The 16,178-nt window shown below is 46.4% G+C and overlaps 1 protein-coding gene and 1 long non-coding RNA gene across 2 annotated transcripts in view; one reads left to right on the top strand and one right to left on the bottom strand.

Annotated features, from left to right (window-relative positions):
- Window positions 1-27: 27 nt before the first annotated feature.
- LOC137212122 (uncharacterized) lies at window positions 28-1,072 on the top strand. Its single transcript, XR_010937366.1, has 2 exons — window positions 28-149; window positions 240-1,072. It is a non-coding gene; the product is annotated as an uncharacterized lncRNA (long non-coding RNA).
- Window positions 937-16,178, bottom strand: part of PITPNA (phosphatidylinositol transfer protein alpha) — a 40,434-nt gene continuing 25,192 nt past the window's right edge. Inside the window, exons 10-12 of the mRNA XM_067715131.1 lie at window positions 14,965-15,087; window positions 4,572-4,640; window positions 937-3,521 (exon numbers count right to left, since the gene is read on the bottom strand). Of these exons, the coding sequence (XP_067571232.1) occupies window positions 4,596-4,640; window positions 14,965-15,087 (168 nt within the window). The 3' untranslated portion in view covers window positions 937-3,521; window positions 4,572-4,595. The remainder of the gene's footprint in view (window positions 3,522-4,571; window positions 4,641-14,964; window positions 15,088-16,178) is intronic.

The following is a 16,178-nucleotide window of genomic DNA, read 5'->3' as shown; positions in this document are numbered from 1 at the left end:
CCGCCCAGGCGGCTCCCAGCGTGCCTCGCGCGAGGTCGGCCTGGAGGGGCCGTCTTCCGGCGGAAGCCGCCGCCTCGCCCCGCCCCGGCGCGTCGCGTTTCACTAGCACAGAACGTGAGGTCTCGGCCCTCGGCGTCGTCTCCCTCCAGGTTCCCAACGTCCCGAGGGGCAGAAGGCGAGGGGAGGCGGCGCAGCCACCCACTGTCCGGCCTGTAATCCAGTCTCTTTCCCAACTACAGGTAATCTCTCTCCTCTTGGTCAGTGAGCGCCTCCATTCTCCACTCTCACGTTCAAGTGTTTTCCGCTCTTCAAACTCATGCAAGCTATTACACATTGGACGTTTGGGGGCTCCTGGACTCAGAAGGCTATACATCAGTGAACGAAAAATAAGTCACTGCCTCTATTTACGACCAAACATGAAATGAAGATTATTTATTGTGCCAAAGACTAACTATAATTTCCTTCAATCACTGGTTCTTAATTTTTTTGGGGGGGGGCGGGGGCAGGACAGTGCATGGGATTCCTTTGAAGAACTGATGAGAGCCATGACTCTCCCCAGAAAAATGCACAACTTTACAAACAAGCTTCATGAGGTTTACAGACTCGGAAGCCAGGGTTAAGAACAACCTTAAATAAATGTTTTCCTTGGTAGGATGGGTAAAAGAGGGGGATGTGGAGAGGAGGGAAGACAAAAACAAAAAGGAAATACTGCCAGCAGAGGATGGCCAAATTACTTTCAGAAATGTGATATTTGCATAAGTAAAATGATAAGGGGATTGTTTTAGTTTACAGAAATCAACATGCAACAATTTTCAGAGATATCCTGTATCTTTCTAATCCTTCCCTGGTAAAACTGGGGAGATCAGCAAGAGTTTGAGGATACCTAAGTTGTAAAATGGACATAAGGACATCACCAATAAGCTGGACTCCAGAAAGCTCTGTCTAGGATTTTATTAGACTGCTTTTTCCCCCAATATAACCCATATTGGAAGATTGAGACAAAAAGGCACAAACTCACATTAAATAAACAAGGTAATCTAATCAGTTCTACAAAGTGTATTTTGTAAAAGAAGTAGCACTAGGAACCAACCAAAATATGTCAGGGAGTCCCAGCAGGGACTGTAAGAGAATTTGGGAAGATATACACATGTCCACAATACTGACCCTGTCCCCAACCTCTCTCCATGAGAAGGCCAGAGCCCAGCACCCCTCCTATAGAGGCACTGCTGCTTCCAACTGGGACAGCGGCCCTGAAAGCAGCTGGTCTGAAGGGGCGTGGCACATCCTAAGGTACTACCCCAGGAGCTGAGCCTTGCATCATAAGCCCCTCTGAGTGCTAGTCAGTTTGGGGGGTGGGTAAGGAGGGAAGGGGGATACTTAAAAGAAGCCAACACTGCTGCCCAGCAGCGACACTATCCATGGGGACGGAACAGACCAGGCACGTCCCTTCTTATGTTGATGTGGGCTGGAGCCCCAAATCCAGCTGACCTCAGGAAACACCAGTTCAGCTCTTGTGGAAGCTGAACTGGGGCAACAGGTGGAGGTGGGAGGAGCCAGAGAAAAGGCCGACAAGGAGCGAGCCCCGCCCCTAGAATTGGAGTGATATGTGTGGATCTCAGAGAAGAGCTGAAGGGAGGAGACTGACAACTGCTGACCCTCAAACCACATAAACAATAGTCTGCCTAGAATATCACCGTTTGTTTCTCCCAGGCTAACCCACATCTGGACTTAACTTAGTTGATGAATGTTAAGAAGGGAAAAAGCTTTAAGCACAAATATAATTATAGCTAATACAGAGCTTGTAGGAAAACATTTATATTTTTCTCCAGTAGGAATGTCTATTCAACTTTCCCAGTCAAATAAATGCTACCAGCAGTTGGGATGCTAATAACCAACTGAATTGCCCCAGATCCACTACTATAGACCCCACAAGGTGAGGAGACTGTGACAGGATATCTCCCGGCCCCAGAGGTGGCCTCAGTGAAGGTGGGAGCTAACCACGCTGAGTCTGTCCACCCTTACCCCAGGAGGGCCACAGGAAAGCAGCCATCAGGAAGTCACAGGTTTCATCCTGTGTGACACTCCCTTATTGCACTTAGAAATGAGTAAGGCAAAACAAACTGACAAAAACCTAAGGACATATCATCCCATCCTACTTCTCACTCCCCAAACAGAGATTTGGTCTCGCATTAGCAGTTGCACCCAGGCTAGCATGGGCTTGAGTCACTGCACACTCGGCCAACAAACTTCACAAGGTTTGGGAAATGTCAGGTGACACCACAGCTATCTCAGATTCTCCCACTGGGAAGGCATACTCGGGCTCTGCCAAGTCACAGGGAACCGTGAAGCACTCGGCAGCTTCTGTTCCCCGGAGCCTGGACTTTCTCAACAGCCAGCTTTGGGAGAGCTCCGTACTATGATCGCTACTTGCTTTTGATTGTCCAGGGCAGAACTCAGCATGGGGGCAGGACAAGCTGAGTTCTTGATCCCCAAATTCCTTTCCAGCAACTGGAGACGTGGGGGAGCATGTTCTGGGAAGAAGCTTTTTGCATGCTTGTTTTGTGCAGCATGAAAAGATCAAGACCCATTGCGTCCTGACCAGCCTCAGACAGAGGACAGGAATCTAAGAAAGCACAGAGAAAAGGGGATTATTGCTGAGTGGCAGCACCAGCCCAAAAGGAAAGAGGAGCGTGGACAAACAGAGCTCCTCGGGGGGCAGACTAGTAGGTAGGTATGGGGCAGACTCAATTCTAAGGGCCACACGGGACAGTTCCCTCCAGGTAGAGTTGACCCGGGCACATTACGGGCTCTGCGGAGATACACAGTGGGCAACAGGAGGGCCAAGAAACCATAGGTATTTCTAAGACTAGTGACCAGAGATGCAATGCCTGGGGCAGGGGTTATTTGTATTTGTTTAATTTTCAAAACAGGCTGGCTGGGCCTTGGGTACTTCCATGGTGCCTAGAGCACTCTAACGGTGGGTTACTGGGAGCAGAGGTCAGAGTTATGAAGCCACATTGCTGTTCTGTGGAACTGGAAGGGAAAAAAATATGTATTTCTAACTCATCCCTTCTCCCCAGGTGAGCACTCAAAATTGCAAAGATCTGCCCAGGAAGCAAAATACCTCAAGTTTATCCCAAGGTTGAAAACTAACAAAGTAAATCATTTAAAATCACCACATCACAAAAGGCAGCTATTTTGAAAGACTAAAAATGTCACTTAGAAATAAAGGGGGCGGGGGCACACAGAAATGGGTCAGGAACACAATGGTTGGAGAGGGAGGAGCTGTAAATACAGCCACCTACACGCCACATATCTCAGAGGGGCAGGCTCCCGCACACACGGGCTTCGTAATACCAGACAGTCTATTTGTTCACAATGTTAAAGGGCATCTAGAATTAACTACAGTAAGGGATCAAAGTTGCCTGAAGAATGGGCACAGAAAGGCTGCGTCCGAAGATGGCCTGTCACTCAGGAGGGTGGAGCTGCTGGGCCTTCCTGTTGACCACTGTCTTGCAAAACTAGAAGAGAAATACAATTATTAAGGAAGTAACAAAGGAAAATAGAAACGCACTGTAAATCATTCATGGGGGAATTGCAAAAGGAGGAAGGATGCCAGGCGGTGTAGTGAGGGGCTGTGGGGGGGAGAGGAAACTAAGGTCCAAGCAGTGATGAGAAGCTGGCATCTCCTCAATCCACTTTATCCTACCGTTTTATCTCCCAGAAGTTCTCCTCAAGCACACAGGGCAGGGAGAGCGGGCAGTGGTTTGCTTCACTGCTGGTGAAAGCCCAGGCCTCCTTAGCACCGTAGTGCTAGAGGACAACTGGGCTTTATTTGATAACATAATTTTCCCTCAGAGCCTGATGGGAGCAGGACCAGGCTTCTCATTCCATGCCTAATCCCCTCTGAGCTGCTGGAATAACAGCAAGTGTGGAGGTGTGCAGCACACTGGGTGCTAATACAATGTAGGGTCTTGGGAAGGAGTGACCACGTGAAACAAGAGACATCCCATCCTGGTCCTATGACCTGGGCAGAAACACTCTCCAAGTATCTGAAAGATGCTGCCTCTGAACTACTTTGTCTGGGATCAGAGGGTATAGAGAGAAAGGAAATGAAGCACCAGACCCAACAAGGACCACTAGGAAAAGCTCTCTGGACGGCAGATTTTCCAAGGGAGAGGTAGGGAACAGCTCTGGCACAGGGGGGTACAGGGAGCACCCAGAATGCCAGCTTCAACTTGAAATGGCTCAAGTTACGAGAGGAAGAGTAATTAGGTGCAGATAAGCTTTGATTCTCATCCACTGCCCCCACCCCAGCCACACTTCCCACCACCCTGTCCTTGTCTCTGAGTGGTTCTTTGTACAATCACACAGATCCCTAAAATGTCTTAACAGTCATAACCTCTTTTTCCGAAGCCTGAGAGCTATTAAACATCGCGATCATCATTAATACTAGAGGGCAGGACGAGGAAAGAAGCAGGCTTTCTGCCTCCAGAGTGAGCTGCTGAGCCTTGAGGACCCAAACCGATTCTGGCGTCTTTGTCATGCTCAGTGAGAAATGAGGTACATACAGTGCAGAAGGGGGAGGAGTGGCTTTAGTCATCCGCTGTCATTCCTTTCACTGGGTCCTTCTGTCTCATCTGGAACAGAAAAAACAGGAAAAATTGAAGGCTTTTGCTGTTGATGGAACTCTACAACAAATACATGCCTCCTCAATCCTGCCAGTGGATAGGGTAGAGCATTTGTTTTGTGCACAAAGCCCATCAGAAGAACAGAATTCTGTGTACACACAGCCAAAGTCATACTATTTATAGCTCTGTCATTGGTCCCACCATCCATGATTTCCATTTCTCTCCCCTGCATCCCATTGTTGGGGTTTAGTTCTTAAGCTCCTCTCTTTCTTTCATTCATTCAACAAATATTTATGAAGCATTTTTTTTTGTGCAAGGAACTGCTCCAGGCCTGAACCAGCCTGAATTCAGCCGTGAACCAAAACAGACCAAGTCTCTCCTCAAGGAGCTTACACTCTGGGACAAGGTGGGGGGAGAACGAACAAACTATGCCGGGTGGGGCTGCGGGCTGCTGGGACGGAGAGACTGTGGGAAAGTGCTATTTTATGAGCAGGCTGTGGAGGGCCTCTCTGATAAGTGACATTTGAGTAAAGACCAGAAGGAAGTGAGGGGGGAAATCCCGTGGGCTCCCTGGGGGGTGGGGGGCAGGGAGCATTCCAGGTGGAGGGAAGAGCAATTCCCTCTCCTGAGCTCTGCCTAGAGGCTTTGCCTAGTCAGCCAGGTGGGCAGAGTTTGGCACCAGAGTTCGGCATCAGAACACAGGGATCGAGAATGCAGGGAGTGGATCTCAGCTTGGCAGAAGTGCGAGGCTGCTGGAAAACAGGGTGGGATCTTCTCTGGAAGCACTGAGTGGTCCCTGCCCTGGCACCTTCCAAGCAGCAGAGGACACAACTTCTTGTTGGGGATACTGCGGTGGCCATCTCTCTCAAATCCTTTCCAACTTGAAAATTCTGTTCTAATTGCAGGATGTCTATAACATGTATATTTTAACTTCCCATTAGATATGTCTTCGTTATCTGTGAGTTTTCTGCTCAACTTTCTTTCTTTACTCATTCAACAGCTTTTGAGCACATAGAGCATAAGCGCTGGAATAAAACTGCCTGCATCATATTCTGGCTCCATCACTAAATTGTGTGACCTTGAACAAATGACTTCACTGCTAAGCCTCAATTACGGTAATAATAAAATAGAGATAATAGTACACATGTCATGGGGTTGTGGTGAAGATTAAGATATTCACGTGGAGTACTTAGCACAGCAGAGTGCTTGGCACTCTGTACATGTTATCTGTGTTGTTAATGTCTTTATTCCAAACAGCGTAGTGAAGGCGATGTGTGTGTACACAGCTCTCAAGAACCTGCACTTTTAAGCTACAGCCTCCTCAGTTTTTGTTTTATTCACTTGACTTTAATACTGCCACTGTGCAGAGATCCTATCTCAGCAGTGGTAGTTCTCCACTGGGAAACATCTTCAAATACACTCTCTGCTACGTTTCAAACCCGTGTCTATTGTTTGCACCCCCTTGCCCCACCAACTATTATAATCAGTAAGTCCATGTGGAACCTGGACATGAGAAAAACATTCTCCTGGTCCTCCCCAAAGGTTCCCATAGTCACTCCTTACTGACAACAATTACTGTAATTACACCTAAGGTCTTAGCTTAGCCTTTTAGGCTAGAGTTTCCTCAGACTTGATCAAGATTATTGCCCGGGGCACTTGTAGGTTCTTGGGCTCCAGACCTGATGAATCAGAACCTACAGGAGATGGACCCTAAATGAGTCATAAAATCAATCAGTCTCACAAGCCTCACTTTTCATCGTCCCCAGCAAAGATCCTCTGCTCCAAACAGAAAAGTCTGTTTTCTGACACCAAGCCAGTATGTGCTTATTCCTAGCTTCCCCTGGAATGCCTCTCCCTGTAGAGTTTGCTCAAAACTCACTTTCCTGAATGATATCTTTAATAGTGCTCCTATAACTTCAGTTATCCATATTAATATCTGTTAATATACTACTTTATAAGGGTTCAACAAATTCAAGATTTTTCAACATGACAAATCTGTTAAGGATAAGGGCACTGTCATATTTTTTAAAAGATAAGTTAACCTTGTGGTGTTAGGTTGGAATGGGAAGGTATCTGTGTGATCATAATGTGTCAGCTAGATATAGAAATAACTACAGATGTTAAAGTCCCCCAGCTCCATCCTATGAGAAAGTCTGGAAGCAGCAACACCCCAACAGTAATGAGCACATTCAGCACCCAAACACCATCCTCCAGTAAAGGAACCAGGGCTCCTTGGTGATACAGCTGATTCTAGGGCTGGTCATAGAAAGAGCAAGATGAGCCTGGAACACCTTGCTGTGCTTCAGGTGAACAAAGGTAACTTCACCAGAACTGGACAGAAAGACAGAATACAATGAAAAGAACACCGAAGTCTGTGACGTTTCGGCCTAAAATACAGAAACTGGATCTAATCACGCAGAATCATTGGACAAACCCAAATTGAAAGACATTCTACAAAGTGACTAGCCTGTAACTTCCACAAATGTCAAGGTCATAGAAGTCCCAGAAAACTGAGCAGCTGCACCAGACTGAGACTAGAAGGGTGCAGTGTGTGATCCCGGGTCGTACCCTTTCCTTTAAAGGAATGGGTTCTCTGGGTTCAAGAGTATACAGGAGTTCTCAGTATTCTTCTTGTCATTTTTAGTAAGTTTGAAACTCTTTCAAAATAAAATTTTTTAAAAGACAGAAAAGCACTCTTTAAATGTCTGCTCACTAATGACCATTCATGTAAATTTTCAATTATCAGGGAGGCTAAGATTTAGTATCATGGGACCAAAGCTCCTTGGGCCTCAAGCAGATCCTTGTATACCCTGAGAGTCCACCACCTGGCTTTAATTTACTAACGCAAAGCCAGGTCCTGTTTTCCTACTGCTTGAAATAAGATGCAACTTCCTATCAGGAAACACGATAGCTTCCTTTACTCTCAGAGACAAGGTCCTCCCCATAGAGGGTGCCACTGAAATAAAAATGCATTATTTCATTCTTATAATGAAATGCTCTAAGAATGCTTATTTCCTGTTTCCTGGGGCCTAAATGACACAAGAGATTTTATCTGATGTTTGTAGTGTTCCTTGGATCAAACCACTGCAGGCTATATATATACATATAGTCGAGGAACATGAAAATAGAAGCTCCAGTCCTGGTTTGTTTGTTTTTAGCAGTGGTTTCCTCTAGGGAATGAGGCCGAAGGCTGGAAGAAAGGGACTTTTTTTCATCTACTTATTTTCTTTATTTATTTGGACTTCTATTTTTTAACATTTTTCTCTCTCTTTTGAAAACTGTTTTTACTATAAGTATGAAATACTCCTTTACTTAAAGAAACTTGTATAAGTATCAATGTCAATTTCCTGGGTGTGATATTGTACTACTGTTTTGCAAGATGTCACTGGGAGAAAGGGATCTCCTCTCTGTATTGTTTCTTATACCTGCATGTGAATCTTATAATCATCTCAAAATAAAAAGTTCAATAAAAAAATAAAGCTAGTAAAAAAAAAAACAAAAAACAATCAGTTTAAGACACTGAAAAGTAACCACAAACCAGTTAGTTCTGAAAGTGCACAGATATGAGGCAAATGTGGAATTGTTTTTAGAACCTCTCTAGGGATTTCCCTGGCAGTCCAATGGTTAAGACTTCGCCTTCCAATGGAGGGGGTGTGGGGTTCGATCCCTGGTCTGGGAGCTAAGATCCCACCACATGCCTCATGGCCAAAAAACCAAAACATAAAACAGACACAATATTGTAACAAATTCAATAAAGACTTTAAAAATGGTCCACATTGGGCTTCCCTGGTGGCGCAGTGGTTGAGAGTCCGCCTGCCGATGCAGGGGACACGGGTTCGTGCCCAGGTCTGGGAAGATCCCACATGCCGCGGAGCGGCTAGGCCCGTGAACCATGGCCGCTGAGCCTGCGCGTCTGGCCACAACAGTGAGAGGCCCGCGTAACGCAAAAAAAAAAAAAAAAAAAAAAAAAGGTCCACATCAAAAAAAATCTTAAAAAAAAAAGAACCTCTCTAGAAAGCCACTCTATAAACAGATTCAGCCTTTGGGGGAAGAAATTTGGCAATAGGTAACAAGAGTCTTAAATTCTCTAATTCCACTTGCAGGAATTTATTCTAAGTAAATAATCCTAATTACCCAAAAAACTGAGTGCATAAAAAATTTTCATCACAGCATTATTTAAAAACAGTGAGAACCTACAACAACATGAAGGAAAATCCAACACAGGGTGATGACAGAGTACACAGCAATATGTCCACTGTTGTTAGAAACATGTATGTGAAGAAACTTTTTTTTAGCAGGAAATGCTTTGTTACAATGTTCAGAGAAAAAAGTGAGAAAACCACCCAGGCACATGGAATACCATCATAGCTAAGTAAAAGTGTGTACGAATTCTTAAAATGGTTATCTTTAAATAGAGTACTTATCTTTAAATAGAGTACAAGTGTTTTTTTTCCTTCTACTTTTTACGCTTTTCCAAAAAATGTTTGATGCTTATATATTACCTTAATATTGAAAAATGAAACCATTTTAAAAGAAAAGAAAGCTGCTCCTATATTTCAAGATGCTGGTCAATGCTGCAGGTGGTCTGCCCTGGGGTCAGTCACTTGTGGGCAGGGCGGAAGGAATTAAGACTCCACAGACAGGGATCCCTCGGCCTCAAAAGACCTAGCTTTGCCCTCTGCAGGCGCTATGGGAATCTCAGATTCCAATCTCCCACAGCCCAGCAGGTGAGCTAGGCACTGAGTGATTTCTCTTTATCCTCAGACCTTCTGTCTACCACAAACCCAAACGGGAAACTAGGATGTAGTGTCCTGCCAGGCACTCCACTGCACAGGGACACTTATACAATTGCTGCGTAACCGGTCCAGAGTTTAAGACTTAAAATCTAAAACTGATGGTGATCCATCAGTCAAAAAGCCATAGGATGGAGGAAAGGCCCTCCTCATCAAAGTTCAGGTGATGAGAAAGGGACAGGCACATTCACACACAAGCAAACAGACAGGAAGGCCGGCTACACGGAGGCTCAGTGACAGCTCCCAGGGTGGGCCAGCAGAGCAAGAGCGCCATGCAGCCTCTGAGCTCCAACCCAAAGTACAAAGTCCAGAAGGAATGGGCTATGGAGGGATCAGAGAAGCCAACAGATTTAGAGAGGAAAACCCACAAGGGAAGGCTGGGGAAGAAAATGCGGCAGGATCTTAATTGTGTGTTCTTTGCCGTTTCTCAGCAAATGTTCTAGAGAGTCCAGTAAGTAGGGAAACAAGTTTTCTTAAAACTTTTAAAATGAGTCCTCTTCTCCCAGTCTCATTATCTAGAGTTAATGACCAAGGCCCAGGAGGTCCCTATTCTCTGAACTAGAAGGTATCCTTAACTTCTCTGAAAGTAATACCTATGGCACAGGTAGCCATGATCATTTCATGACCATACATGTCAAATGTTTACCACACATGACAGGCACATGGTAAGACCTCAATGTTAGCTTCTCTTAATAATAGATATGTTATTATAAATCAACTGTACTTCAATTTAAAAAAACAATATAGATATGTTTATTACCACCATGTTCATAAGACAGTGAGTTCCCCATTACAGGAGGTGGTCAAGCACAAGCTGGTGGGAAAGCTTCAGAGAGGACTCAAGCACTGGCCATATAATTGGACTAAATGACCTTTAAGGTACCCTCTTCCACTTCTGAGATTGAGTTTCTTAAGATCAGGAGCGAGGGAAGGAGGGAGAGCCACTGGTCCCCTACAGGCACACATTTCCTGACATTTTTGTTTGTAGGGAAAGGGACTAATCTTTTTTTTTTAATTAATTAATTAATTTTTGGCTGCGTTGGATCTTCGTTGCTGCATGTAGGCTTTCTCTAGTTGCGGTAAGCCAGGGCTACTCTTCGTTGCAGTGCGCGGGCTTCTCATTGTAGTGGCTTCTCTTGTTGTGGAGCACAGGCTCTGGGTGCGTGGGCTTCGGAAGTTGTGGCACGTGGGCTCGGTAGCTGTGGCACACGGGCTTAGCTGCTCCGCGGCATGTGGGATCTTCCCGGACCAGGGCTCGAACCCGTGTCCCCTGCATTGGCAGGCAGATTCTTAACCACTGCGCCACTAGAGAAGTCCCAGGACTAATCTCTTGATCTCATTTCTCAAATCCTTGAGCCTCAATCCAAGAATGGTGGGTCCACCCCCACAGAGGGACAAGAGTTATGGCAGTGGTGACTGTGGCCTTATAGTGACCTCTCATAACTCACAAAACAACCCACCCACTCCAGACTACTATGCATTGGTTTAAAGAGTAACAGTCATAATTTCTCTGATTTTTTTTTTTTTTTTTTTGGCCATGCCACGCAGCTTGCAGGATCTCAGTTCCCCGACCAGGGACTGAACCCAGGCCACGGCGGTGAAAGCCTGGAATCCTAACCACTAGGCCACCAGGGAACTCCCTAACAGTCATATCTTCTATCACAAACTTGCAGTTAATCATGGCAGATTGAATACATGCATTTGTTGCTATTCCTCCTCAAAACCCTACCACAATGACAGTAAAGGAATAAAAAAGATAGAAAACTATAAAGACAACAAGAACAGAGGAGACAACTACAGATAAGAGATGGAAATGGCATTCTGGAAGATGAAAAAGGATGGATGAGCAATGACTGATCTGCAGAGCAGCAGGGGCTGCCGGTGAGGAGGGGACCCACTGGTGCTGCAGGTCACCCAGAGGCCTGGGAACTGGCAGCATCAGGTGCCTCTAAAAGTGGGAGTGCAGCTAGGGGTGAAAACAGGTGACTTCACTGAAAGTGGGAATAAAGAACCATTTGGGCCTGGCGTGCCCTGGTGTTCCCTCCCCCAGTTTTCACAGTCAAGTAACGCCCCCTTCCTGCAAAGCCCAGGGATTCACTCTCTGGAGGCACTGAGGTCTTGAACTCAGGACCCCAGGCTCAGCTAGGGGTGAAGTGGGCACGATGCAGAATACAATGGGATTAAGTTAGAGCCACCCCATGGCATAGTGAGCCCACCAGGACCTTTCTTCAGCTCAGCTCCCAGAATGCTGGCCCTGACCATCCCCATGAGCTAAAGACTGGGGAGTCCTCTCAAAGCAAAATGAGCAGCCCAAGAAAAATAGACTCAGGATCCTGAATTGGGGGACCCCAATGGAACCAGCTGATTACCCTTCAATAAGCCCAGCCACTGACTCAGAGAGCTTCCAACCGCTTTTTGGAGCTTCACTCTTCACTTTGAACGGACAGCCAAGGACCCCCAACCCCCAGTCATTTGAGGGAAGCCCCTAACAGAAAACACAGAGTCCCATAGGAAAAAGGAGCTCAGAGAAAACAAAGAATGTTCAGGTGGCAGAGATATCTCAAAGCCAAACAAGAACCAAAACCCGGAGCTTCAGAAAAGGAAAATGATGCAAGCAGAAAAAAAGAAAAAATACTTAAAAAAAGAACACAGCACAAGAAATGCTTTAAAATGTCTTAAGTTCAACAGAGAAGAGAAAAGTTAACTTCGGAAAACCTCCCCTAGGAAGGAGACGAAAAAGGAGACACAACAAGAAAAGTAGAAGGTCAATTCATGAGGTCCAACTTCTAACTGAAAAAAAATCCAGAAAGAAAACAAAGAGAACAGAGAACAGAGGGGAGAAAATGATGAAACAGGTAACACAAAAACATTTCCCAGAACTAAAGAGATCTTTAGCTCAAAGTGCCCACCGAGTGGGAGCAAAATGAACGAGAATGAACCAAAGTCAACTACATTATTGTGCAAACAACCCAACCAACCACCCTGTTGAGACTCAAAAACTTAATGATACAGAGAACTAAGCTAACAAAAAGAAGGAACGTGGTTATGAACTCCCTAACAAAACAAGAAAACTATCCAAGGAAGGAATGAAGATCAGAGTAGATGAAAGGGTTCAGTTGGGAAAAAGAACGACAAAGGTATAATAATGATAAATGCTGAATGACCAGTTAACCCCAAATTGTGACACTGAAGGATGGAGAGGAGGAGCGTGTGAGTGGTGGGTGGAGTAAAAGAGCTAAACCTTCCACAGGAAGAAGCGAGCAATTAACAGCTAAAGTTGAAAAACTGTGAATTAAGAGGATAAACCTATTATTTAGAAACTCGGAGGTAACTAACAAAAGAAACAACTGTGAGAACTGCAAGGGGCTACTTCTGGGGGCAGGACCGCAGGGACAGGGCAGAGGAGGACGGCATCTTCCTCATACGCCTAGGGTACTTGTGGAGGTGATGGATATGCTTTGGACACTGACTGTGGTGATGGTCTCACGGATGTCTATTTATCTGCAAGCTCATCAGGATGTACACATTAAATGGGTGCAGCTCTTTGTATGTCAATCAGACTTCAATAAAGTGTCTTTTTAATTAAAAATGAAAAAAGTAAAACTCTGAAAATAAAACTTGGATAAAAATATTTTTAGAAAGAGGAAAAATAAAGAAGAAAGAGAAGTGAGCCAGCGGTACAGTCAGCACACAAAGGTCCCATACAGTTGCTAAAGGGGTCAGAACACGTCCCCCAGTGGCTTTGCTTTCTCTTCCACTGCCAACTATTTAAAAAATTCCAATTCCAAAGAGGGTTTTCTGCATTTTGCAATTATCTTGGAGGACAGAGATCATCTAAGCTTTTGGCACAGTTATCCACAGAATGGAGAAACAGGCAAAGACAAGGAGTGGGGATTAAAAAAAGAACTCCCCGAGGACAAGTGCTCTCAAACTTTGGATCTGAGGCAGGCAGATCCAGTAAATGCTCAGGAGAGTTCTCCCAGCACCAAGAATGCGAATTCGACCCAAAGAGTGAAAGGCTGTCAGCAAACACTTCCATGACCCCAGTGTACTTCTGGCTGGGCTGTCAGGCAGTGGGCAGCTGAAGCTACAGGCTAAACCCCGAAAGCTCCGTGTTCTTCCATTTGGTAGCCTGTTTCTTTTCTTTTTCTCAAGAATCGGGTGACCACAGGACTCAGGCCTCCATCTTACATTGTTAGAATCGCCAGGGACCTGGACATTAAAATCTACCACTTCCTGAAGATCCTTAGCAGAAGAATCAGGAGTTGTGTCCAAAATCCTGCCACTTCCCTGCCAAATGTACCTGAATGAATAACTAAAACGTCTGCCTACAACAGGAACTAACTCAGCAAACCACTGTAACCAGTGAGTCAGCCCAGGAAGTGTCATCCTGGAGGGAAAATCAAGGAAGGAAGAGCTCGCAGGCCCATTCTCCACCGAGACCAGCACAGGGCAGCGGGACCACCTGTGTAGTGTGGGGCACCGTGGACCCGGGCCTGCGTCTCACCTGAGGCCCTGCTGGAGTGCCAGACAAGGCTGTGCAAAGCTATGCCTGCCAGACACCCAGGCCCCATGCCAACCCTCCCAGGGCAAGGAGGGAGCAATGGATGGCAGTTCCTATGAAACAGAGCTTCCTGCCTTATTTTTAGCCCCGAGAGGCAGGAGGGAGCCCCAAATGGCATTTAGAGGGAGAAGAAGAGACGGAGTGATTGAGTGCTACGGCTCTTCCCCTGACTGTATCACCTGCAGGCTGTGTGACCCTGGGTATGGCCTTGAACTCTCAGAACCTCTACATCCTCATCTGAGAGTGGGGGTAACAGTGGCGCATCCTCACAGGGGTTGTGAGGATCACAGGAGATGGGACAAGACGTGGAAAAGCCCTCAGAATAGTGTCTCACACACAGTGGCTGCCTGAATGTTATTTACTGACCATCTCCTCAGAGTGAGCCTTGCAGGGAAGCAGCCCCAAATTCCCCAAATGAGGCAAGAGGAGTGTTAGGTCTTCAGGCTTCCATGGAACAGCAGATAGCTCTCCTTCTGGGATCCATGCCATGGGCAAGAAAAAAAAAAGGCAAAGGCTCCAAACTCTAAAAATAGCTCCCAACACCATTATAGAGGGGTTAGTCCTGTGTGCCGCTGCTGTCCTCTGCGGGTGACATGCGTGGCATTCGTGGACCAGCCCAGCCTGCCTCCTTCCGAGGCCGCCTCCACCTCTGCAGCCCAGCACCATCCCCCCACCACCGGCTCTGAAGAACCACTGCAGCAACTGTATTACTCACTTGGCATTCAGCACAGCCCGCCATATTTGTCTCTCTGGATATGCCAAGACCTCGACTAGACTGCAAGTTCAAGAGCACAGGCTGCTTTCTTCCTTGTAGTTCCCATATCGCCTGGCATTAGACCTTACCCACAGTGGACGCTGACATGTTCCTAGAACCACAGGACGGTGCCCTCAGTGAACTGCCCTGGCACGACAGTCTCCATAATGTTCACGGTTATCTAGGTGACAGACCCAGAGTCTCGTCTGGCCTCCCACGTACCTCATCCAGCTGTCTCTTCGTCTCTTCTTCCATCCTTCGAATGTCATCCATAGTCAGGTCAACCCACTTATCAAGCCAACAGAACAGCTGCCTGTGGAAGTTTGTAAACAGACGCTTCTCTTGCTATAAAAAGGAGGGACCCAAGTTAGAACCGGAAGGTGCAGGCCACTGCTGCAGCCCTCCGCCCCACGACCTCTGTGCCAGTACCCACACTTCACAGGGGGGAGTGATACCTGGCTGGCTTATCTGGATCAGCCCTCCAGTCCCTGAGGTCAGTGACCTTTGCCTCCATGTGTCTGAAGGGTATGGCTTCAAGTAGGGGAAGCCCCCAGGAGAGAGTTGGTGCCTACCTCACCACGAGGCTCTGTGCCCAAAATGCTACCAAGACAGGCAGTCCACAAGTCAAGGTCCCAAAACAACTGTGCCAAGTTTCCTCCTTGTCTCTTGAGCCTAAAGCCAGGTTAAAACTGGCCAACAGCTATGAATGTTGCCCAGTTTCACCAGACTCACACATCAGAGATAAGGCTATAGAAACTCCTTAGGTGTCATTTGGGCGAGTTGCTCAGTTTTCCTGTGTCTCCCATTTTTACATGTTATTATACTTTTGTTTGAGATTCTCTTGTTAAAAAAAGAAAAAAGGAAAAAACTCCTTAGGTCTGTCTAGTTCAGTAATTCTGGGCACTGGAGAATTTGTTTCATAGTGCTTCTTGCCTTTTGGCATCAAGAAAAGATGCTGAGGGGCTTCCCTGGTAGTGCAGCGGTTAAGACGCCGCACTCCCTATGCACGGGGCTTGGGTTCGATCCCTGGTCAGGGAACTAGATCCCACATGCATGCCGCAACTAAGACTTCACATGCCACAACTAAGGAGCCCATGAGTTGCAACTAAGGAGCCCGCAAGCCACAACTAAGGAGCCCACCTGCTGCAACTAAGACCCAGCGCAACTAACTAAATAAAAAGATGCTGAATTTGTCATTTAATCACAGCAAAGCCCCTTCCTGTTTCCTTCTTTTGCCTCAGTTTCCTTACCTTTCACATGTGGTACCCTTGGATGGACAGTATTAAACTGTAAGACAGTTCAGTGCAAGGGGGAGTGGGGGTCTGGGAAATGAAACCAAAATATCAAGCCACGTGGGTTGATATATGCCACGTGGGTTGTATGATCTTCTCTTGTCGGGCAAAACACCCCCCACCAACACACACGGGGAAGGCCTC

Source organism: Pseudorca crassidens, chromosome 19 (assembly GCF_039906515.1).
Source record: "Pseudorca crassidens isolate mPseCra1 chromosome 19, mPseCra1.hap1, whole genome shotgun sequence".
Taxonomy (NCBI): Eukaryota; Metazoa; Chordata; class Mammalia; order Artiodactyla; family Delphinidae; genus Pseudorca; species Pseudorca crassidens.
This window is presented reverse-complemented; position numbering and strand designations above follow the sequence as displayed.